The 26655-nt window shown below is 44.9% G+C and overlaps 1 protein-coding gene across 1 annotated transcript in view; it reads right to left on the bottom strand.

The window, feature by feature from the left end:
- GLI2 (GLI family zinc finger 2) overlaps positions 1-26655 on the bottom strand; it is a 315208-nt gene that overhangs the window by 95213 nt on the left and 193340 nt on the right. Inside the window, exon 3 of the mRNA XM_063934031.1 lies at positions 4206-4311. Within this exon, the coding sequence (XP_063790101.1) occupies positions 4206-4311 (106 nt within the window). The remainder of the gene's footprint in view (positions 1-4205; positions 4312-26655) is intronic.

Here is a 26655-nt window from a genome sequence, read left to right on the forward strand (position 1 = left end):
GCCCCACACCTAGCCTCCCTATTTAACGGTATCCTCGAGGGAGCCTCCTTCCTGCCGGAGACGACCCGGGCCGACATAGTGGTAATCCCAAAGCCTGACAAAGACCCGACTAGCTGCTTAAACTACAGACCAATCTCACTACTGAATGTCGACCTGAAGATATACGCGAAAATACTAGCTAACCGTCTGGGCCCCTTGATGCCCGGCCTGGTCCACCCGGACCAGGTCGGCTTCATCCCTGGACGCCAGGCGTCTGACAACACTAGAAGGGCAATAGATCTAATATACTCAATCCAAAAACGGAAACCTCCCTCTCTCATTTTGGCTCTCGACGCGGAGAAGGCCTTCGACCGCATATCGTGGTCTTTTGCCTTTGCAGTCCTTGACAAAATGGGATTCTCCGGAAACTTTCTAGAGGGAATCAAAGCACTCTACCGCTCCCCGTCGGCCCAGGTTATGGTTAACGGTGTCTCCTCCTCCAGCTTCGGGATCACCAATGGTACCAGGCAGGGATGCCCCTTCTCCCCTTTAATCTTTGCACTAGTCATGGAGCCCCTAGCAGCAAGGATCCGTAATAACAGTGCTATCCATGGAATATCCACAGGCCTATCCGAACACAAGATAGCGTTATATGTCGACGACGTCCTGATTTCCCTCACTGACCCAGCCCAATCTCTCCCCGCTCTTTTATCTGAGATCAGTTCATACTCACAGCTCTCTGGCTATAAAATAAATGTGAACAAAACAGAGGTCCTCAACTTTTATATCCCGGCAGCTCTCAAACAAGACCTTCAAACTATTCTCCCCTGTAACTGGCATACCAAGAAAATCAAATACCTCGGTGTGTACTTGACCCACCATCACCACCAACTTTTCCAAGCAAATTATCCCCGTTTATTACAGACAATCAAGAAGGATCTGGTGGAATGGTCCAGTTATTTTATATCATGGATAGGCAGAATTAACTCCGTCAAGATGAGCGTGCTCCCCCGACTCCTGTACTTATTTCAGACCCTCCCGATTTACGTCCCTACCTACGTCTTCAAGACCCTACAACGCCAATCCTCCCTTTTTATTTGGAATCATAAACGTCCCCGAGTCAGACTTAAACTGCTTCAACGCCCCTCCAGAGGCGGAGGCCTGGGTATCCCGGACTTTAAGAAATACTTTTATGCCGCGCAACTCGCTCAATGTGCACAATGGTGCAACGAGGGCGGGACACGGAAGGTCTGGGTGGGGATAGAGGCGGAGGAGACGGGCCTAGCTACACTATCCTCTCTACTGTGGCTTCACCGGAACCAGCGTCCACGTGCGGCCCTATCGCACCCTGTAGTAAGTCGCTCCCTAGCGACATGGGACCTGACAAATAGACGGTTCAGTTTGGCCCCATACCCGTCCCCGCTAATTCCGTTACTTCACAACCCAGCCTTCCCGCCAGGTATGAGTAGAGTCACGCACACATCTTGGCGCTCGAGTGGTATACTATATGTTAACGATATCACCTCCAAAGCTACTTTCCGACAATTCGCAGATATCCGTGAAGGAACAGTAATCCCCTCTTCGGACTTCTTTCGCTATCTGCAAATTAGACATTTCCACTCCACCATTACCACTACCCTTCTCCACAGACATTTATCCCCCTTCGAATACATTAGCTGGAAACGCACCAACACTAAAGGCCTCATATCAGATATTTACACCCTCCTGGACGACCTCCCCACAACATCCCGGGCCCCTCACGAATCGGCATGGGAAAAGGAACTGGGATTTACTATAGACAATGAGGACTGGGTAGATATATGGGACAATGCGGCTTCCAGCTCCATCTGTGTGAGAATTAAAGAAAATATCTATAAATTACTCTACCGATGGTACTATGTCCCTTCCCGTCTGCATACTATGTTCCCCGACACTCCAGATGGATGCTGGAGGGGCTGTACGGACATTGGTTCGTTCTTACACATATGGTGGGCCTGCCCCAAAATCTACAAAATATGGGGTGAACTCATCACTTTGCTTTCGCGCTTATTTGACACCTCCATCCCCCCGACCCCCAATACTTTTTGCTCCCCATGACTCTTCCTACCCTCAATAGACACCAAAACAAACTATTCCGACATATAGTTTCGGCAATGACATGCCAAATTGCCACAGACTGGAAGAACCCGACCCCCTCACCAATGCCGGTGATAATCTCTCGGATATGGTATGTCCACAAAATGGAATACATGACCGCAGTCATTCGTAACACTTCGAAGCAATTTGATAAAGTATGGTCCCCGTGGCTAAACCTACAACAGGCTTCCTCCCCATTTGTAACCTGACACGGCATGCCACGGTCCTATCCACCTCTTGCCCCCGAAGGCTACCCCACTACCCCACCACCCCCTCTCTACTCCCCCCCCTCTCTTCTTCGACCGGAGGTGCCCAGCCTCCTATGCTTTCCTGTCCCCTTCTGCTCGCTCTCTGAGTACTCTCTTCCTCTCATTTCCTCTGCTGACTCTCCATGACGGAAGGCCACTCCGTTGCCGAGAGTTTCCCACCTCTTATGCCTTAACTTTAATCTCTAATCATGGGAAAACACAAAAAACAAAAAAGGATCCATTCTGTTGTTGTAACAATTTACTGTAACTACATTTGTTCTTTACGCACCCAAAATGTTCGGGTGTTCTGTTATGTTATCATTGTACTTATTTCATGATCCATCCAATAAAATGTGTTTCAAAAAAAAAAAAAAGATGAAAAAAGGGCTGATTTCTGCTTTGCAAATCCAGAACTTAAGAACAAAGCTGCTCTTACAAACTAGAAGCATACGGTTGTTTAACTTCATATATTTTGTTTTGGGCTGCAAGTAACCCATATGATACACTCTTATAGTAATATGGTGCTGGGAGAATATCCAATTTGGGGATAAGGCTTAGAATCCTTTGTGAGGTCCGAAAACAGTCCTTTGACTTCTACAATGCAATATTCCATCAAACATCTCATCCTGCAGTGTTGGGAGTCACAGGACAATTCAGGACACAACCCTCTGGCAAGTCCCAGCAAGCAGCCAATCTGCCCCTATGACTTGCATTGTGCATGGCTACACTTCATTTGCTGTGCAGAGCACTGTAATTAGGTGTGTTTGGAACCCGAGCAGATGCAGACAGTTGGGATGTGGGTTTGATATATGAGAGGTCCAGTGTCAAACTCACATCACATTAATCATCAGCGCCAAAGACCAGGCATGTTATTTTTCTTACAAACACCAACTACAACTGGCTCTTTGATAAATAGCATCTTACTCTGCTTCAATTTGCATTCGAAGGGGGAGAGGGGAGTCTGAGAGGTAAAATCATCCTAACTCGTCCACAGGAATAACGATAACATCCACTGAAAGGTTAAAGGGTTAAAAAAGAATATACTGTATAAAGGACTCCCCAGTATACGAGAACATCTTAAAATTACAGGAACTTTCATAGCAAACTTCATGGAATACAACGGTCTCAAAACTCAATGTTACAGTACATCTAGAAACTGATGTTACTTTACATTTAACAAAACATTATAAGAAATGGGTCTGCTGTTTATCCATTCTTAATGTAAATCCATAGAATAAATAAAATAAGTGTAAGGGGTCTTCATATAACAGAAGCGATAGCTTCTATAATACTGTATGTTCTAAAATATGTGGCCTAAGGATCTACAGAATGATGTGTCCTCATACATACAGCCTCAATATGCTATGCAATGCGAGATGTTTGGGGAGAGTGAGGCATCAGGTCCCGTGCAACACTGCTAACGTAAAGCGTCTTATTCGCAAAGCAATGCGGCCAGGACGCACGAGAAGACTGCTGATTAACTTCATATATTACACTTGTATATTGTGTGTGTCTGAGCCTAAATATGTAGCAAAACAGAACTTGTATTGAAAAAAACTACGGCTGCTGCATTGTAGCACTTTGTGTACAGATTCAGAGACTCAGTCGCACACATATATACAATTGTATTGCGTTGTGGGCAAGATGCATTTTTGGCAACAAAGAACAATAAAGACACCCGCCGTTAGAAGATTCTCACTCGACCAGGTGTGCCAAGAGGGCCTGTTTGAAGTGACTGCAGCAAAGATATATGAGGACATATCTGTATATGACAGACCGAGTTAGAGAACAAGACATAAAAACAGACAAGATATTACTGTGCAATTGTCAGAGATGACCTACCCATGAATGGCATGAATTCCATGACTCTCATAGTGATATCTCCCTTCCTGGTGCCGTATGTCAATAGGGAAAGGGGCATGGAATGTGGGGAACAGATGAGCTGGACCTGGAAAGAGAAAATAAAAAGTTAGTGACATGAACTTGCACTAAGCACAAGAATATTGACAATGTACACTGGGGCAGATGTATTAACCTGGAGAAGGCATAAGGAAGTGATAAACCAGTGATAAGTGCAAGGCGATAAACGCACCAGCCAATCAGCTCCTGTTAATTTACATATTGAAGCTGATTGGATGGTGCGTTTATCACCTTGCACTTATCACTGGTATCACTTCCTTATACCTTCCCTAGGTTAATACATCTGCCCCAAAGTTACCAGACGAATACTGTGATTGTTGTTTACCATGTTGTTATCACATTATATACAGTATGTAAGATGTGGGCACAAAACCTGAGGGTGTTATAACTCATAAGGGCTTTTCCCACGCATCCTAAGGGCTATTAGTAACAAGACCTGTACACTATATGGTAATAGAAAATTTTGAGATCTTGGTTACATATATTTTGCAGTTTGCCATTATATATTGGCGTTATAACTATACTAAGCATGGTCAAATTAACTGCACTTATGTTAAAATGTCACAATTATTCTGTGATTCCAAGAGTGTCACTGTTTATGTCATGCACCTTTTTGGTGTTTGGTTTTTCCAAAGTGAACAATTTATGGCCTGAACACAGAAGCAGTTTCTCATTAGTTACATTGCTTTGTTCCCCACTGTGCTTTTTTCCTATTATTAAAAAAAGCGAAATGCAAAACAATTGTAAACAACTATAAAACACATGTAATGTCCTTTGGGCTAAGTACACTTAGTAGAATTCACCCATTGGGAGTATCATTGGGAGTACTGCACGAGCCAATCCAGTTGGGAGCTGCAGTGTAGAGTGAGGAACTTTATGTTGATATTGATGAACATACTGTAGGTCTGAACTTGATTTGTGTAACTCCTCATTCTAAACTGGAGCTAAAGGTAGGGTGAAAGGGGGAGAGTGTCTGAGTTGAGTCCAAGTCGAAGCCCAAAACCTTTGAGATAGAAGGCTAACTAAAAGGGGGGAAATCAAATGTTTGAAAAGTCAGTTGGGTGTCTTTTTTTCCCTGTCTAATAGACAGAAAAAACAGACACCCAACCGATTTTTCAAACATTTGAATTCCCCCCAAAGAGTGTTCTAAGTGGGAACTGATACTCAAAGTGCTGCCGAGAGTCACAATTCTGATGGGAAAACAAGCAAAGACATTTGCACCAAGCCCAAAACTGCTAATACAGTATGTTGATCCAAGCTGTGGATAGTGTCAGATGACAGAGGCCTCAATAGCATGAGTGAGAGCAAAGGTAAACTTCAACCTAAATGTGATACCTACATAGAGAGTGAAAGAGCCAAGAAGGGTAACCAAAGTGATGATGTGGAGTGTGGAGACTGGAGAAAAGCAGTTAAAGTGTTCAGTGCACAGGGCATTATGGACATCGATAAACCCAAAGCATAAAGTGCCAGAAGCATAAAGTGCCAGATCTTGTGTAAAAACATATACTTAAGTCTGTTGATTTAATAGTTTTTTTGATCCCAATTGTAAATCACAATGGAATATGCTGGTGTTATATAAGTAAGTGCTAATAAACAAACACATTTTTATACACTTGACAAGCTTGTGCTGAGGTGTTTAACAAACAGCAAGGTATATTGAGACAGTGTGGTGCCCATGATGATACCAACTATACTGATCGGCAGTGGTACACTTCATTATCAATCTGTCTCCAAACTTTTATGTTTAAGAGGCCATTTTGTGCATTTCCACAAGCAGAGATAGATGTGATGATTCTGAGCTGGTTAGTGGTAAATTGGTCAAACTGTAGGTTATAAATCGGGTCTAAAGACAACGAGACAGGGTCCAGCTGTGCTCCCACATGACAAAGCCTGTGAGAGGGGGGAACACGTAAAACAACCTACACGTTTCCCTGTAAAACAACTCACTCAGTACTGTACACATCGTACATGCACAAACACACATACTGTACATACAACTATGCATATAGATTGATTTATGAGTCAGTCAGTATTCTCTAATCAGCTACATCAGTATACCTGAGTAGTATATGATTGCTCGCTCAGAAACAAATCATTGGGTGGACATCCTTGGATATCACACCAACGGGGAAGCGAATAAAGAGCAGAATACTCTTCAAAAGTCCTCATGTGAAATGCTGAACACTTCCAGCCAGGAGCCTGAAGCGATCCAACAACATCATCTGCACAAAAACTGTGATCTAACATGTGTAGAGTGCCAGCTCTTAAGGAGAAAAACTTTGCTAAATAAAGAGTTTTCAAGGTACATTCAAAGAACATATGTGAACTGTACAAGATAGTTTCAAATATAATAACTAAACATGATTGTCATTGCACTGTAGCAATTCCATTCCCATGTAGAAAGAGTTTAGCTGGGCATTATGGGATACTATACATAATACCCCATCTCAGGAACTGAAGGGGTTACTTGGCCTGTATATGTAAAATATCACATTCCTGAGTGTTCTCTGCCACTTTAAGCCCCCTCACAGTACGGTTACTGTAGAACAATGTGGGGATTTTACGCATGGTTGCGATCCAGCCACCTGTCCCGCATTCTTCCCACAGTCTCCTCTGCTCTATGTCACCAAAGAATGGAAATATACGCAGCAGAGGGACACAGCTGCTTCACTTACTGTGTATCTGGAGCATATGCATTATATCTACATTAATATATGAAGTGGAAGATACATGGGTGGTACTCCCAGCAAAGGTGATATAATTACATTTTTGTCATTAGACAAATTTAGAATTCCAAGGTTGGACAGATTGTAGATAACAGTGTAATTCATTTGGGTTAAGGGCCTAATTCAGATCTGGTCATAGATGTGCTAAATTTAGAACATCTACGATCATTTTCTCAGACATGCTAGTCCGCCCCACATGTCTGGCTCTGCCCCTCCCCTGCACTTGTGCATAAGCATCGCACAGCAGCGATGCTTTTGCACCCGGCGAGTAGCTCCCTGGCTGCGCAGCTCCTGCTCTCTGGCTGCGTGTGACATCATACAGCTTCCACGGTCCGCCCCCCCCATTGTCCGGACACGCCTGCGTTGTCCGCACCACACCCCGCCAATGGCGTTCTAATGCCATTGGCACACCCGCGACCGCCTCTGCCTGTCAATCAAGCAGAGGCAATTGCAGCTCTGAGATGCTTTTAGCATCCCACTGGGCTCCTGGGGTGCGCGTGCGCACGCCACAAAAAAATTCAGACTGTGATTGCTGCCGCTGCAGCGATCCAGTCTGAATTACCTCCCACAGTCTTCAAATTCTTATATTATCAACACTGTGTGGCAGACCACATCCCCACCCCTTCTTTCTCATCATTTAGCTCTATATTAACAATCCTGTCATCTACACACAGTGGGAAGCACAGAGCAGAACATTATGCAAAGATCTGTTAGTCCCTGTGCACATAAAGTGCATTTCTGCATATGTCCATCCTATTCTTAGTTGTACAGAACTTGGGTGGATCTGTCTTTCCGTAAATGTTGGTGTTTTGAGGTTAGTGTAAAGCAAAGGGTTTCTACTTGCAGACACATAAACCCAGCATTACTCTACGAATTCTTTCTTTAACATAAGGTACAGTAGTAAGGATGGTGTAATGGTTAACATTACTGCCTCACAGCACTGAGGTCATGAGTTCGACTGCCACCATGGCCCTAACTGTGTGGAGTTTGTATATTCTCCCCGTAGTTGCGTGGGTTTCCTCTGGGTACTTCAGTTTCCTCCCACAATACAAAAATATACTGGTAAGTTAATTGGCTCCCAACAAAAAGGCCACTTTGCCTGCGACTCAGCCCTGCAGGTCATGACGAAAATCAGGAAACAGAGTGATTTAAAATAAGGGTTTTCATTCTTTTAGGGCGTTTAACAGAACTTACCAAACTAAGGGCCTGATTCAGCACTAGGCGGTGATGCAAATGCCCACTCATATTCCCAATTACTGGGAATGTGCCCAGGTGTAGGACCCATTCTGGCCATGTGTAGAATGGGTCCTGAGTGAGTGTACGCAGTCCCCATGCTGCCTCTGCCTGACTGACATGCAGAGTCGATTGGGGGCCAGTGCGGGGGTGGGGGCAGCTGGCCGTCTGTGGGAAACATCACGACTATAAGTTACGATGTTGATCCCAGGATGCGGCCTCGGTCCAATCGCTGGGATCACAAGTGTCTCGACAACTCCTTCTGCATTTGCATTTTCAGTGGATGCAAATCCATCTACTGCCGAATCAGGGTTACGATTAAAACTGTATATTCACAAAGAAATTAATTCTACTAAAATAACATAGTGACATTAACCCTTTTCCACCCTCCCACTAATCCAGAGACTAAGGGTGTGTACACACGGTGAAAGTCACCTTGCGATCCAAGGATGTGTACACACGGTGAGATCCTTGCTATGGCCGATTTTCACTTGCGATTTCCCTTGAACTCCCTGGAGCCCAGATAGCACAGATTTTGACTAACTTTTCTTGAGATATGGACTATGTGTGCTTACGATTTTGGCTTATGTGAGATGTCATTGACATGTGAGATGAACTAGATAGTACACCGATCTAGCAAGGATTGACTTGCCTGCACAGTCTATCTTTTCTTGCGATGCCGACCTGGCGGGACCGCGCATTGGGATCGAATCGGGATCGCAAGGTGACTTTCACTTTGCAATCTGCACTAACTTTTCTTAAGAGTTTGACTATATAGTCAAAATCGAAAGAAAATATCTCACCGTCTGTACACACCCTCAGAGAGACCATGTGCTGCGAATACTCTCAGTGAATGTTGCTGACTGTTTCTCTTCTGGAACAGGAAGTACTTGTAGGAATAATAATAATAATATTCTAAAGGGCTGACCTAGAGCCATGTAATTAAAAAAATATTTCTGCCTCAAATTGAAAGCATAAGAGAAAAAGAAAATAGAAGTGAGGAAATTAGACGCAGGCAGGAAATTTCTGCAGATCTGGCTGCAGCCTTAATATCTATCCTGATCTCAGCATTGCCATTGGCAGATGATCACTACAATGGTCTCCTGGTGTCTGTACAGTTGGCAGATACATTCAGGTAGACCTGGATACTCAATGAATAAGCAATAGAGCCGCTGTCCACTTATTTCTCCTCTAGTGTACTTTATTTAAGAAGACTAACTCTATATGCCATAGCCCACATCAGCCAGTCAGCCATCATATTTACCAGTCTGTGTTAGAATAGCCAAATGGTTGGTTGATGTGGGTCTATGTTGTCAGAAACCATATTAACAGCCGTCATTTAGTTCTGCCGCTATTGACACTATGTAAACAGGCACCATGTACCTGAACTTACTGCATTAAATGACTGATCTAGTGACCATACCTGTGTCATATTATGAAATACAACTTTTAAAGGGCAAATTAAGATGATATTTTTAGGATTTATAGTAACGGCACTTTGTCCTGGGAACACCTTTCTTGGGTCTTTACAAAAATGTCACCCACGACAGCCTGGATAAATAGAAAATTAGTGTTTTCTGCTAGCTGTTTAACCTCAGCATTCCAGGGGGTGGGAATGGGTTTATAAATCAGAAACAAATGGCAATGACTGTTGCCTTATTAAACAGCATCACCCAATTGAAGAAATTATGGGTCCAAAACCTCACTCCCACAGCTGCTAGAGAATGAAGAAAGTTGAATCCATGGGATGTAGTTACGATCCTGGCGGCCAGGAAGCGAATCCATTAATATAGACTTACAGTATTATACAGGTAACATTATCTATGACCAGACATCACTCTAGCCCCATCTTGTGTGACTCCATCCTGGTGTTAACTGGAAAAGGGGGCTGAAATAGGCACGGGCCTGAGAGCCCAGGTATTGTGTATGGAAATCCTTCACAAAATTTATTTTGTATAATAACGAACTGAGGTTCTCCAAAGTAATGACTGGAGGGTTCTGCACTGTCTGTGTAACAAAATCCAATACCCTCTGACTGTACAGTACAGGAACATTCAGGATCTATTCAGGAGAATTGTCTCTATTAATGGCTGACGCTATCTCCCACAGACCCGCCTATGTGTCAGCTATTTGGGAACTGGCTATATTTCAAGATAATTGGTTCACTGTAGTCTCTGTGGTGTGTACACCTGTGGTGGTAACTCACCCCTCTGATTAAAACAAAAAGGGGAAAGGGAAAAAAAGACACGGAGAAATAGGACACTGCCTAATCTAGTTTTATTTCTGCAAGAACAGACAGTTCTTCAGTGACAAATCATCTTGGGGTGTTATTAATATTCAAACACCCACTTTTTTGCCCTCAAGTACTGATGGCTGATGCAGTGTATACATTATTATAATGACATCTCTGTTGCTAGATGTTTAGTGAGTGTAACATCCTGTAGACAGCCTGAGTGTGTCAGCGGGATGGGGCATACACACATCTGCATACTTCATTTATCAAAACCTCAGGAATTCGGGGGAAAATGCTGTTTCAAGGTTTCATCGTAAAGTTGTAGCAATACATTTTAATGGTGCCTGCTCATCTGTTTGTGTATGAAGAAGTTATTTTTAAAATGATGACAATATATGTATATATTTTAATAAATGACAGCTCTTTATTAAATTAAGTTGTGACTTGAAAAATAGTAGTAACAACATAATTACCATAACTGAGCAAGTTTACTTACTTACTTGCCATTGTAGCCAGGGTTCATCACAGAATCCAGTACTATTTTAATGAGTGAAATTTGAGTGTAAGCTGTGGGCATCACTTACCTGATGAATTGGACAGTGGAGGTCAGTACCTCCGGAAGTGCTAGATTCCTGGGACTATTGCAAATCTGCTACAAGGGTCAGGTAGGGTTATTTGGGAGATAATGTTCCTTATATATTGACATAATAAATAAAATGGGTTGTAAAGGATCCCAATGTGGTTCCCGTAGAGATTTCCACTCTGCCATAGGTGAAGTTACCAGGTTAAGGGAGGAGAAGGCTTTGCACGTACGATTAACAGGTTGAAGTTCTTGTTTGATTTGGATTACGCTGGCGTCTGCAATCCTCGCTCCCTCAGGCGTTTATGCTGCAAGTGCATTCAGCACAGACTAATAATCATAACATGGCCACCTACATTTTGAGCAATCGTCAACAAAAGAAAGAGGGCTTATTTTACCCTTGACATTTGCCTTTGAAGGAGTAGTATATTAATGTACAATATAAATTCAATATATTTTGTCCAGTTGATATTACAGCTGAGCAATCAATATGGCAGCTCTTACTTATGGAAATTAGAACAAACTTTAGATTATTCAAAATGGCTCAGACCGAATGGTATAACTAAAATTAGCCCAGCATGTATTAAAAAGGGTATTATCTGCTTTCACAAGTCACCATCATAGAGGAGAGACGGCCATTCAGGAAATGCTCTATTTCACTAGGATAGTGGTTCTCAAACTGTGTGCCGTGGCACCCTGGGGTGCCTCAGGGCACTTGCAGGGGTGCCTTGGATTGATGGTCCAAGACCAATTCAAATGATTTATGGTCGGTGTAATATGCAAAACTAGTGCTGGTGGTTGTCAATCGTAATTATGTGGACAAACAAAAGCAAACCTTGTCCCTCACCACACAATTTAACCTAAGGATGACATATAAACACAATTTACTTAATTTAATATTTCTTTATAAATTTCTGAATAAGAAACTTTTGGCCTAGGGGTGCCGTGCAAAAAATTCTGACACTCTAAGGTGGCGTGATTCAAAAAAGTTTGGGAACCACTGCAGGAGGAACAACTGTCTCCTAATGAACTCTCATGAATGCTACATTACTGCCTCTGTATTGTGCACAGCCATGTATCCGACAGGGTTAAGCTATTTTATTAAAGTAGACAAAACACTTTAAAAAGGCTACAAATGTGAGTTCATATTTGGACCATCTCATACAAAATTTGCTCCTACAAGTAGATAAGACACTGCACAAAGGTTGACAATAAACACACTCCTGCACGCTTCTTATCAATGGGGGGTCATTCCGAGTTGTTCGCTCGGTAATTTTTTTCGCATCGCAGCGATTTTCCGCTTAGTGCGCATGCGCAATGTCCGCAGTGCGACTGCGCCAAGTAAATTTGCTATGCAGTTAGGAATTTTACTCACGGCTTTTTCTTCGTTCTGGTGATCGTAGTGTGATTGACAGGAAGTGGGTGTTACTGGGCGGAAACTGGCCGTTTTATGGGTGTGTGCGGAAAAACGCTACCGTTTCTGGGAAAAACGCGGGAGTGGCTGAAAAAACGGAGGAGTGTCTGGGCGAACGCTGGGTGTGTTTATGACGTCAACCCAGGAACGACAAGCACTGAACTGATCACGGATGCCGAGTAAGGTTGAAGCTACTCAGAAACTGCTAAGAGGTGTGTAATCGCAATTTTGAGAATCTTTCGTTCGCAATTTTAAGATGCTAAGATTCACTCCCAGTAGGCGGCGGCTCAGCGTGTGTAAAGATGCTAAAAACAGCTTGCGAGCGAACAACTCGGAATGACCCCCAATGTTCTACAAACTGCACCCTGAATAAGTAATTAAGGCTGGCCATCACAGACCGATATCTGGTAACCATTAATGTTTCTGATTCTGATGGTTTTGCTGTTCTATTCCAGGAATGCAATGTTTCTCACTACTGCTTGTTTTTCCCGATATCATCATTCCTAATGCACATACCACGAAGGAGAAACTGTCTCTAAATCTGTCCATTGTGCAGGTGCACTAGCATACATACCAATAATATTTAAACAATAGAATGTTTAACAAGCGATGGTTACATGCCATCACAAGGCAAGTAATGATGGTGGCAAAGTGCATTCAAAAGATGCCACCCTTCCTATGGCCATCCCTAGCTGTAATATCTGAAGAGCAATGGGCACTAGATCCCACAACAAGTTACCTCAGGACTGTATTTGACAGGATGTATTCCAAGGAAGCAGGGTTACCCCTCGGCAATGCAATTTTATTTAATGTCACAGACCATTCCAATCAGCTCCTAATTATGTGATTTTTTTTTTTTTCTGGCGGTGTCACAGTCAGGGAAAAAAAAAGGTTTAAATATCCAGACAGTCCGTGACACATTTTTCTTTAATTTCAGGTTGGAAATGAGCACAACTCAGAATCCCAGAGGACTCTTGTTGCACTGGAGAAAAAGTGTTACCTCCTGATACTGTACATCACAACATTTCCAAGGACGACTGGCCACTATGTGGTATGGATAAAGAATGCATAAAGTGATTTCTATTTAAAAAGCGATAGGCAAAAGGAGTCCCGGGGGCCACATGCCCCTGCAAGCCTTAGCCTGCGGCTTCTTCCTGCCCACTTTATGCCACATTAGTCTCAGCTCTGCTCCACGCCCCATTGTACTGCACCCATGGTCACAGCTCTTACTGAATAAATGTACATGGAGGCTTAGGTGTGTTCTTGGGAAAGTGGAAGGCCTGAGGGGTGTTTTGGGCTCAGAAGGGTTCTGTGGGAAATATTGGGTGTGTTGGCATTGTCAGAGTCTGAGGGATGTTTTGGGATTAGTGCAGTCTTTCAGTGCTATCCTAAGGGCAAGTAGTGCATTTAGAAGCTTGTGACAGCAAGCAGGACATCTAAAATACAATAATATAAGCAAAACATGGCCTGTATTTTGAAAGAGGGATGGACTTGCGGCCACTGAAGTGTAACAGGTTCACGTCTGTGATTTATAGGATGTTTAAGGACCTCAGTGAATTTTTTTATTTATTTGGAGTTACTGCATGTATATAGCACCTACATATCTCTGTACAGAGAATATATAGGGCTCTAATTACTAAAGTCAGCTTTTTACAGCTCAACATTTGCCGCCATTACTTTTATGCTGTATTTATAGGATACTCAATGGAGACATGCGAAAAGGACCTGACCCGAAGAGGAGAAAAGTGCCCTGAGGTTGGCGTCTTTCACAAATGCGAAAGATGACAACATAAACTTTTGAGCACAGGCCCTGATTCAGAGATGGACGCAATGCTGGTGTGCCACACTACTGAGCGATTATTGGCAGACTGCGTATGTGCCACGATTGCATTGCATCAAGGTGCCGCTGTGATCCCGCTCGCAATGAGCATTTAAGTCACAGAGTGATTGGCAGGAAGTAACCGTTTAAAGGTGTTAACTGGGAGAGACTTGTCATGGCCATTTTCGTGGTGTGTATCGGTTATCAGCTGCGAGCTGTTACAAAACATGGCGCCTGCATCGCAATTGTTGTGCCCAGTCTGCGTAGCCATAGGTCTACCCTTAGGCCCGATGTTATTTGTTCTTGCATCTAGGCTGCGAATGTGTACGAAGTTACAAAGGAGCTGTGATAGTGGGCATCTCTTTTCATTTCTGGGCAGCAGCTTCCCTTGATATCAACAGTTGTGATGCAGAGAAAATTGCAATTGCATTAGTGTTTATCTTTAACCACTTGCCTGGCATGGTCACATCAGATGTGACCAGTCAGATAAACTGTGTTAGCAGCGGCAAAGAAGGGAAACTTCCATCCACTGCTGCTGTCAGAGGGACCGGAAGGCCCCTCTGCCTCCCTCTCCCCTACTGACTGCCGTGCTGCCGATCACTGCTGATCGGTCAGCGCGGCAGGAACTCCCTTCAGCGGCTGCAGACAACAGCAGCCCCTAGGGAGTGTAAATTAACCGGAGACGGACGGCACCAGGCGTTTTTGTTGCCACTCCATTCTATTTCCCTCATAACTGGCACTAATCGGGAATTATGCTTTGGGTGCGTCAGGCCATAATGACCATTGGTTAAAAATCACACTAACAGGCTGTTTTATCGTCCGGAAAATGATTGCAGCTAATTGGATACCTCCTAAATGTTAAAAGGTGTTACATTAATAAGAGGTACCAGCTCAGTACTGAAAGTGTTAGATAAGTGAGAAGTAGTGATTAGGGTTTTAAAACTATTGTGATGCCTTGGGGTGGTTGGGCTGTGCTAGCCTCAGTTTTACTCCATGTTACATGGTAGAGTTTATTATAATTGTTCTGTCTGCCCATGTTCTTAGTGTTTAGAGCAGAGCTGGCCAAACCAGTCCTCGAGATGTACCAACAGTTCACATTTTCCAGACCTCCTAGCTGGTGCACAGGTGTAGTAATTACTAATTAAGATGTGCTGCATTCATTCCTAACTGACAATTCTACAGATCTCCAGGAGGCCTGGAAAACATGAACTGTTGGTAGATCTCGAGGACCGGTTTGGCCAGCCCTGGTTTAGAGTGTGCACCTGCATTTTCTTTTTCCAGATTACAAAGTGTATATACTGTACTGTCAGAGCATCTATGACATGAACACAGCAATCTCAGATCGTGATCAACCAATCAACGTTGCTGGGGAAGGCATTCAGGTAACTAAAAAGACCATAGCAACCAGATGCTCTGCCTTCCATCATGCTGCCTCATGGCCATGACTTCTGTTTGATGTCACCAGCTGTCAGGCTCTGGGGCGACTCTGTGAGATGTCAGGTACCAGTTGGCTACTGGCCCTGGGAGTGGGGTGAGAGGGAATGTGTTACAGCAAGGAAGTAATGAAGGGGGAATGTGATACCATGAGGGGTAACAGGGAATGTTTTAAAGGGATTGGGAATATGTTACAGTAATGGAGGAATTGGAATGTGGTACATTGTGGAATGAGAGGGAATGAGTTAGTGGGATAAGGGGGAACGTGTTACAGTGTGGGATGAGGGGGAATGTGCTACAGTGTAGAGTAATGGGTAATGAATTATAGTGTGGGATGAGGTGGAATGAGTTACAGTGTGGGATGAGGTGGAATTAGTTACAGTGTGGGATGAGGTGGAATTAGTTGCAGTGTGGGATGAGGGGGAATGTGCTATAGTGTGGGATAAGCGCTATATCGTTCAGTGGCCACATCCAGGAGCACTGTGCACCTGACGATATCTACCCAGCTTTACAGTGCAGGATGAGAGAGAATGTGTCAAAGTGTGGTATAGGAATGGCCATCGATGATTTGAAATCAATGGTCTATGACCAATGGTAGCCACTATTGCCATCGATGGGGAGAACCAGATGGTTTCTCACCATTGATGATATGGGTGAGAATTTGAATTTGCCAGTTGTGACATCAGTTTCGTCAGTCCCTGCAGCCAGTGTATGGGCAGTTGGTGGGTCACCCTTACATACAGCTAGACATGTCAATATAGATGTGTCCTCTGACAACTTTGCTCCATACTCTACAAGTCGCGTTACGTGCGAGTACCGTGGTGTGACTCGGTAGCGACGAGCGTCTTTGTTTGCGTCTTTAGACGACTTTAATAGGACGCGCGAGCAGCTTCTGCTGATTAAAATGATAGGTGACATGCCTATATTCTCTGTATATTAGCGGCTCTGTCTGCATCCGAAATGAAATGTTCCAGAAAAACACTGTAACGTTTCATTTCAGATGCAGATAGAGCCGCTATTACACACAGAATATAGGCATGCCACATAGCATTTAATCAGCAGAAGCTGCTTGTGCTTCATATTGCATTACATTGCATCTAAGGCGCATTTTCACAAAAAAAGATCCTTGGCGCTACAGTGTCCCACCACGGCATGGCGCAAATTGAAGGGCTTTTGAGCGTGACTGCAGCAAGGATATTAGAGGACACATCTGTATTTCTGCAGCAGGGTACACTGGTATTCCACAGGGAATAACATTGGGGTGTAGAGTAGGATCTTGATCCGAGGCACCAACAGGCTACAAGCTTTGACTGTTCCCAAGATGCTCAGCGCCGCCTCCTCTATAACCCCGCCTCCATGCACAGGAGCTCAGTTTGTAAGTTGGTTCCTGCAGTGCAGGCAGGTAACAGGCAGGGCTGCTCCAGCAGCTGTAAGAAGAGCTAATTTAAAGAAGATAGAAGACTTCAAGGGCTGCAGCAGAGGCACTCTAGTGCTAGATATCACTCAGTGTGTTTTACGGATTCAACCTCCCTATGTCCCACCTGTGGCTCCTTGGGATTTGTTGGTGGTTCTGGAGGCTTTGCAAGAGTTTCCGTTTGAACCTCTTGAATCTGCGAACCTTAAGTGGCTTTTCCTCAAAGTCTTGTTTCTGCTGGCTATTGCCTCTGCTAGACGGGTATCATATTTTGGTGCCTTGTCTTGTAGGTCCCCCTATCTGATTTTTCACCGTGACCGGGCGGTTCTTAGAACGCGCCCTGGTTATCGACCTAAGGTGGTGTCTTCTTTCCACCTTAACCAGGAGATTGTTGTTCCGGCCTTTATCTCTCCGGATTTATCCTCAAAAGAGCGGTCTTTGGATGTGGTACGGGCTCTCCGTATCTATATGAAGAGGACAGCCTCCGTTAGGAAGTCTGATTCTCTCTTTGTACTGTTTGGTTTTCACAAACGTGGCTGGCCTGCTAACAAGCAGACCTTGGCCAGATGGATTAGAATGGTGATTGCACATGCTTATGTACAGGCTGGCCTTCCAGCTCCTGCTACCATCAAAGCCCATTCTACTCGGTCTGTTGGACCTTCTTGGGCGGCCCGCCGTGGTGAGAACCTTGAACAATTGTGAAAGGCGGCTACGTGATCCTCAGTGAACACATTCATAAGGTTCTATACCTTCGATACTTCTGCCTCCCAGAATGCTTCCTTTGAACGCCGGGTTCTTGTGCCCGCTACAGTGCATCCCCTCCCAGAAGGAACTGCTTTAGGACATCCCCGATGTTATTCCCTGTGGAATACCAGTGTATCCCGCTGCAGAAAAGGAGATTTATGGTAAGAACTTACCCTTGTTAAATCTCTTTCTGCAAGGTACACTGGATTCCACAGGGCGCCCACCCTGACGCACTTAGCTTCTTTGGGTTGGTATGGCATTAGCCGCTGATACCTTCTCCTGTCATGAGAATGTGGTGTCTGTTGCTACTAACTGTTGTCGTCTCTTTTACCTGCTACTGCATTGGACTGGTTGACAAAACTGAACTCCTGTGCATGGAGGCGGAGTTATAGAGGAGGCGGCGCTGAGCATCTTGGGAACAGTCAAAGCTTTTATCCTGTTGGTGCCTCGGATCAAGATCCTACTCTACACCACAATGTTATTCCCTGTGGAATCCAGTGTACCTCGCAGAAAGAGATTTAACAAGGGTAAGTTCTTACCATAGATCTCCTTATCTGCAATATGTGTTTTTTGTTATTGTGGGAGGTGCAGTTGAATAAAAGGGGGGGCGAGGGCTCCAAAAATTCTCGCACAGGGTGCTAGTAGATCTGGGCCAAGTGATCTATATTAAGATGGATTACGTACATAACACCATAACTGTACCATGAAAAACCCTCCACAAATCATTAAGTGGGGCATGGAAACAGAGGAGGCAACAATTTTGTGAGCTGAGCCAGTAATCATAAAAAATGCACCTACAGTATCAAATCTTGGTGAAAAACTGGCAGGCTGAACATTGGTTCAAACCAAAAAATTTCACAGCTTTATTTTAAGGTGGATGTCCTGCACCTGAATCACCAGATCTGTTGCATAATTAATTTGCAGAGCTGTTCCATAAATTCGCTCAGTGCCTACACTTGTCATTAGAAGAGTATATACTGTACATGCAAATGAACAGACTAGGTGTCTCCGCCTGTCATCAGAAATAGTTAATTAAGAAAATATCCACTACGTTTACTGAATCTGAACTTTCTGTGAAAAGAATGAAAAATGTTTTTCTTTCCTATTCCTTAAAATAATGACAGGGCGAGTCCTTGCACATTTTCACCTCTCTCAAAAATATTGGCTGCTCTGCTAGGGAGAAAATGTAACTAAAAATACAGTGTTGTACAGTCTGTACCAAAGCCCAGACAGGGACTCGGTGTAAGTAGGATGGAGTTTTCTGTAACCAAACCCCCTAAAAAAAATACAAAAAAAAGTTGCAAAGTGGCAGTTTTTTTAGTCTGAGAAGTCATGTTTTTTGGCTGCTGTTCACCCTTATGCGACTGGTTAGCATGAACTTAAGGAAACATGAGTAACTGGAATAATATGGAAGCGTTAATTTGTGGCTCACCAAATGCTACAAAGGACCCGAATGCAGGGAGTTTAGTGCGGCCAAAGCAGCTGAACTGAGAGCAGTAACATTAACAACACTACTGCAAGCAAGTGCAGCAACCCAACTGCCGCCGAATGCAGCAACCCTACTGCAGCCGATGGAAACTTCCCTACTGCATGGAAGAGCAGGAAATTTACTTTAGCCACCCAAGTTGCAGGTGACTGCTGCCACCCTGATACAGGTCAGACTGGCAGCAGCATCCAGTTCATTCTGTCCTAGAGGCAATCACAATTGGCCACACATATGATCATGCTGAGTGTCACTGGAGTCTGCCAGCGCAGGGTGAAGATGACCAAACACGCAGGCATTGTGATGTCATTCTCCGACCCTCCTCCTCCTCTTCAAGCCTAGATGTGAAAGTTACTACTTTTATTTTGTTATATACTTATAAATAGTTATTGTTCTTCTCTAATTTGAGTTACAATCCAGGACAGAACACAAATCTTAGGTGTGTGCTCATAGTATCTGTATGGATAAACCCCAAACAAAGCAATAATAAACTATGGATACAAAATAATGCACAACTCTAATTCTAGATCATTTTCTTTTGATTACTTCAATAAATAACTGTATAGTATAATATCTTTGGTGCCAAAAACGTATTTACCGTATCACGCAAGATTCCAGGCAGTGATTTTTTTGTCTTGCTCACCAGTTTAGGTATTGCAATGATGTTACAGGTCATCACACCACAGTTACCGGACCATAGACTGCAGTGGACATTAGAGGCCGGACTCACGCTGAACTCTGAGTTATGGAGAGGCAGTGACTGACTCCAGGGTCCTTACTTTAGGTCCTTCTAACACCTTACAACTGTTCTGTTTGTGCAGCTGCATCGTGCTCACACACAAACTACTTGAGCAGAATACTAAAATCTTGTCCCCTTTCTAAACATTACAACAGCAGGCTTGTAAGACTTGTGGGCAACACAATACTCAAACCATTCCTCTATTTTACAGCTCAGCAGGAGATTTCATAATTGGGGTTTACCTCATGTTTTTCAATCCCCCTATTGCCTTTTCTGATATTGTACTGTGTGCACGCAACATCCTGGGCTAAACCAGCAGTGCTGCAACGGATGAATAAATTAGGAATAAATTTCACGTGCATTACACATTCACAAAAGTGTACTGAACTGGCAAAATGCATACTAGTGAAAGTTCTTCTTCCACTTACACGAAAAAGCTTCCCTGTGTCTTTCCATTTACAAATAATTAAGTTTAGTTATACTGCAAAATTTGTGTGGCTCTTTTTTAAACATATTTTTGGATTGTATGTCCAAACCTGTGTGGATCTTCATACTCTTTAAATATACTCTTTCCTTGCCCTTTTTTTTCTTTTGTTAAGACATTTTGGGGTATATGCAATTGCGGTCGAATTCCCGAAAAAGTTGAAAAACGGGACTTTTTCGCCCAAAAAAAAAATTCGACAATGCAATACAGTACTTTTCGTCAAAAAAAAAAACGGGCTTTTAAAATTCGACTTTTTGAAATTCGACATTTGACAAATTCGACATTTCTGCAATGGTACAAATGCGGCTTTTCGACAAAAATAAGAATTTACTTACCGATAATTCTATTTCTCGTAGTCCGTAGTGGATGCTGGGGACTCCGTAAGGACCATGGGGAATAGCGGCTCCGCAGGAGACAGGGCACAAAAGTAAAAGCTTTAGGATCAGGTGGTGTGCACTGGCTCCTCCCCCTATGACCCTCCTCCAAGCCTCAGTTAGGATACTGTGCCCGGACGAGCGTACACAATAAGGAAGGATTTTGAATCCCGGGTAAGACTCATACCAGCCACACCAATCACACTGTACAACCTGTGATCTGAACCCAGTTAACAGCATGATAACAGCTGAGCCTCTGAAAAGATGGCTCACAACAATAACAACCCGATTTTTGTAACAATAACTATGTACAAGTATTGCAGACAATCCGCACTTGGGATGGGCGCCCAGCATCCACTACGGACTACGAGAAATAGAATTATCGGTAAGTAAATTCTTATTTTCTCTGACGTCCTAAGTGGATGCTGGGGACTCCGTAAGGACCATGGGGATTATACCAAAGCTCCCAAACGGGCGGGAGAGTGCGGATGACTCTGCAGCACCGAATGAGAGAACTCCAGGTCCTCCTCAGCCAGGGTATCAAATTTGTAGAATTTTTCAAACGTGTTTGCCCCTGACCAAGTAGCAGCTCGGCAAAGTTGTAAAGCCGAGACCCCTCGGGCAGCCGCCCAAGATGAGCCCACCTTCCTTGTGGAATGGGCATTTACATATTTTGGCTGTGGCAGGCCTGCCACAGAATGTGCAAGCTGAATTGTACTACACATCCAACTAGCAATCGTCTGCTTAGAAGCAAGAGCACCCAGTTTGTTGGGTGCATACAGGATAACAGCAAGTCAGTTTTCCTGACTCCAGCCGTCCTGGAAATCTATATTTTCAGGGCCCTGACAACATCTAGCAACTTGGAGTCCTCCAAGTCCCTAGTAGCCGCAGGTACCACAATAAGCTGGTTCAGGTGAAACGCTGACACCACCTTAGGGAGAAACTGGGGACGAGTCCGCAGCTCTGCCCTGTCCGAATGGACAATCAGATATGGGCTTTTGTGAGACAAAGCAGCCAATTCTGACACTCGCCTGGCCGAGGCCAGGGCCAACAGCATGGTCACTTTCCATGTGAGATATTTCAAATCCACAGATTTGAGCGGTTTAAACCAATGTGATTTGAGGAATCCCAGAACTACGTTGAGATCCCACAGTGCCACTGGAGGCACAAAAGGGGGTTGTATATGCAGTACTCCCTTGACAAACTTCTGGACTTCAGGAACTGAAGCCAATTCTTTCTGGAAGAAAATCGACAGGGCCGAAATTTGAACCTTAATGGACCCCAATTTGAGGCCCATAGACACTCCTGATTGTAGGAAATGCAGGAATCGACCGAGTTGAAATTCCTCCGTGGGGCCTTCCTGGCCTCACACCATGCAACATATTTTCGCCAAATGCAGTGATAATGTTGTGCGGTCACCTCCTTCCTGGCTCTGACCAGGGTAGGGATGACCTCTTCCGGAATGCCTTTTTCCCTTAGGATCCGGCGTTCAACCGCCATGCCGTCAAACGCAGCCGCGGTAAGTCTTGGAACAGACATGATCCTTGCTGAAGCAAGTCCCTTCTTAGTATCTCTTGAAGTTCCGGGTACCAAGTCCTTCTTGGCCAATCCGGAGCCACGAGTATAGTTCTTACTCCTCTCCGTCTTATAATTCTCAGTACCCTGGGTATGAGAGGCAGAGGAGGGAACACATACACCGACTGGTACACCCACGGTGTTACCAGAGCGTCCCAGCTATTGCCTGAGGGTCTCTTGACCTGGCGCAATACCTGTCCAGTTTTTTGTTCATACGGGACGCCATCATGTCCACCTTTGGTCTTTCCCAACGGTTCACAATCATGTGGAAGACTTCCAGATGAAGTCCCCACTCTCCCGGGTGGAGGTCGTTCCTGCTGAGGAAGTCTGCTTCCCAGTTGTCCACTCCCGGAATGAACACCGCTGACAGTGTTATCACATGATTTTTCGCTCAGCGAAGAATCCTTGCTGCCATTGCCCTCCTGCTTCTTGTGCCGCCCTGTCTGTTTACGTGGGCGACTGCCGTGATGTTGTCCGACTGGATCAGCACCGGTTGCTTTGAAGCAGAGGTCTTCCTAGGCTCAGAGCATTGTAAATTGCCCTTAGCTCCAGTATATTTATGTGTAGAGAAGTCTCCAGACTTGACCACACTCCTTGGAAATTTCTTCCCTGTGTGACTGCTCCCCAGCCTCTCAGGCTGGCATCCGTGGTCACCAAAACCCAGTCCTGAATGCCGAATGTGCTGCCCTCTAGTAGATGAGCACTCTGCAGCCACCACAGAAGAGACACCCTTGTCCTTGGAGACAGGATTATCCGCTGATGCATCTGAAGATGCGATCCGGACCATTCGTCCAGCAGATCCCACTGAAAAATTCTTGCGTGAAATCTGCCGAATGGAATCGCTTCGTAAGAAGCCACCATTTTTCCCAGGACTCTTGTGCATTGATGCACTGACACTTGGCCTGGTTTTAGGAGGTTTCTGACTAGCTCGGATAACTCCCTGGCTTTCTCCTCCGGGAGAAACACCTTTTTCTGGACTGTGTCCAGAATCATCCCTAGGAACAGCAGACGTGTCGTCGGAATCAGCTGCGATTTTGGAATATTTAGAATCCACCCGTGCTGTCGTAGAACTACTTGAGATAGTGCTACTCCGACCTCCAACTGTTCTCTGGACCTTGCCCTTATCAGGAGATCGTCCAAGTAAGGGATAATTAAGACGCCTTTTCTTTGAAGAAGAATCATCATTTCGGCCATTACCTTGGTAAAGACCCGGGGTGCCGTGGACAATCCAAACGGCAGCGTCTGAAACTGATAGTGACAGTTCTGTACCACGAACCTGAGGTACCCTTGGTGAGAAGGGCAAATTGGGACATGGAGGTAAGCATCCTTGATGTCCAGGGACACCATATAGTCCCCATCTTACTGGTTCGCTATCACTGCTCTGAGTGACTCCATCTTGATTTGAACCTTTGTATGTAAGTGTTCAAAGATTTCAGATTTAGAATAGGTCTCACCGAGCCGTCTGGCTTCAGTACCACAAATAGTGTGGAATAATACCCCTTTCCTTGTTGTAGGAGGGGTACTTTGATTATCACCTGCTGGGAATACAGCTTGTGAATTGTTTCCAATACTGCCTCCCTGTCGGAGGGAGACGTTGGTAAAGCAGACTTCAGGAACCTGCGAGGGGGAGACGTCTCGAATTTCCAATCTGTACCCCTGGGATACTACTTGTAGGATCTAGGGGTCCACTTGCGAGTGAGCCCACTGCGCGCTGAAACTCTTGAGACGACCCCCCACCGCACCTGAGTCCGCTTGTACGGCCCCAGCGTCATGCTGAGGACTTGGCAGAAGCGGTGGAGGGCTTCTGTTCCTAGGAAGGGGCTGCCTGCTGCAGTCTTCTTCCCTTTCCTCTACCCCTGGGCAGATATGACTGGCCTTTTGCCCGCTTGCCCTTATGGGGACAAAAGGACTGAGGCTGAAAAGACGGTGTCTTTTTCTGCTGAGATGTGACTTGGGGTAAAAAAGGTGGATTTTCCAGCTGTTGCCGTGGCCACCAGGTCCGATGGACCGACCCCAAATAACTCCTCCCCTTTATACGGCAATACTTCCATGTGCCGTTTGGAATCTGCATCACCTGACCACTGTCGTGTCCATAAACATCTTCTGGCAGATATGGACATCGCACTTACTCTTGATGCCAGAGTGCAAATATCCCTCTGTGCATCTCGCATATATAGAAATGCATCCTTTAAATGCTCTATAGTCAATAAAATACTGTCCCTGTCAAGGGTATCAATATTTTCAGTCAGGGAATCCGACCAAGCCACCCCAGCGCTGCACATCCAGGCTGAGGCGATCGCTGGTCGCAGTATAACACCAGTATGTGTGTATATACTTTTTAGGATATTTTCCAGCCTCCTATCAGCTGGCTCCTTGAGGGCGGCCGTATCTGGAGACGGTAACGCCACTTGTTTTGATAAGCGTGTGAGCGCCTTATCCACCCTAAGGGGTGTTTCCCAACGCGCCCTAACTTCTGGCGGGAAAGGGTATAACGCCAATAATTTTCTATCGGGGGAAACCCACGCATCATCACACACTTTATTTAATTTATCCGATTCAGGAAAAACTACAGGTAGTTTTTTCACACCCCACATAATACCCTTTTTTGTGGTACTTGTAGTATCAGACATATGTAACACCTCCTTCATTGCCCTTAACATGTAACGTGTGGCCCTAATGGAAAATACGTTTGTTTCTTCACCGTCGACACTGTCGACCGACTGAGGTAAATGGGCGTTTTAAAGCCCCTGACGGTGTTTGAGACGCCTGGACAGGTACTAATTGGTTTGCCGGCCGTCTCATGTCGTCAACCGACCTTGCAGCGTGTTGACATTATCACGTAATTCCCTAAATAAGCCATCCATTCCGGTGTCGACTCCCTAGAGAGTGACATCACCATTACAGGCAATTGCTCCGCCTCCTCACCAACATCGTTCTCATACATGTCGACACACACGTACCGACACACAGCACACACACAGGGAATGCTCTGATAGAGGACAGGACCCCACTAGCCCTTTGGGGAGACAGAGGGAGAGTTTGCCAGCACACACCAAAACGCTATAATTATACAGGGACAACCTTATATAAGTGTTTTCCCTTATAGCATCTTAATATATATAATATCGCCAAATAAGTGCCCCCCCTCTCTGTTTTAACCCTGTTTCTGTAGTGCAGTGCAGGGGAGAGCCTGGGAGCCTTCCTAGCAGCGGAGCTGTGTAGGAAAATGGCGCTGTGTGCTGAGGAGAATAGGCCCCGCCCCCTTTTCGGCGGGCTTCTTCTCCCGTTTTTCTGACAACCTGGCAGGGGTTAAATACATCCATATAGCCCCAGAGGCTATATGTGATGTATTTTTAGCCAGCATAGGTACTTTCATTGCTGCCCAGGGCGCCCCCCCCCCAGCGCCCTGCACCCTCAGTGACCGTTGGTGTGAAGTGTGCTGAGAGCAATGGCGCACAGCTGCCGTGCTGTGCACTACCTTAAGAAGACTGGGAAGTCTTCAGCCGCCGATTTCTGGACCTCTTCTCTCTTCAGCATCTGCAAGGGGGTCGGCGGCGCGGCTCCGGTGACCCATCCAGGCTGTACCTGTGATCGTCCCTCTGGAGCTAGTGTCCAGTAGCCTAAGAAGCCAATCCATCCTGCACGCAGGTGAGTTCACTTCTTCTCCCCTAAGTCCCTCGTTGCAGTGAGCCTGTTGCCAGCAGGACTCACTGAAAATAAAAAACCTAACAAAACTTTTACTCTAAGCAGCTCTTTAGGAGAGCCACCTAGATTGCACCCTTCTCGGCCGGGCACAAAAACCTAACGGAGGCTTGGAGGAGGGTCATAGGGGGAGGAGCCAGTGCACACCACCTGATCCTAAAGCTTTTACTTTTGTGCCCTGTCTCCTGCGGAGCCGCTATTCCCCATGGTCCTTACGGAGTCCCCAGCATCCACTTAGGACGTCAGAGAAAGTATATTCAATTGAAGAATGTAAATTCGACAACAGTGCTTTTCGTCAGTAAATTCGTCATTTTCAATCGGCCTCACTTTGCTGGCGGAATGTAATAAAAAATTTTAAAAACATGTTTTTTTTTGTGTTTTTTTTTATTGCTAATAGCATATCTAATTATATTAGAAG

This window comes from Pseudophryne corroboree, chromosome 7 (genome assembly GCF_028390025.1).
Source record: "Pseudophryne corroboree isolate aPseCor3 chromosome 7, aPseCor3.hap2, whole genome shotgun sequence".
In the NCBI taxonomy this organism is placed as follows: Eukaryota; Metazoa; Chordata; class Amphibia; order Anura; family Myobatrachidae; genus Pseudophryne; species Pseudophryne corroboree.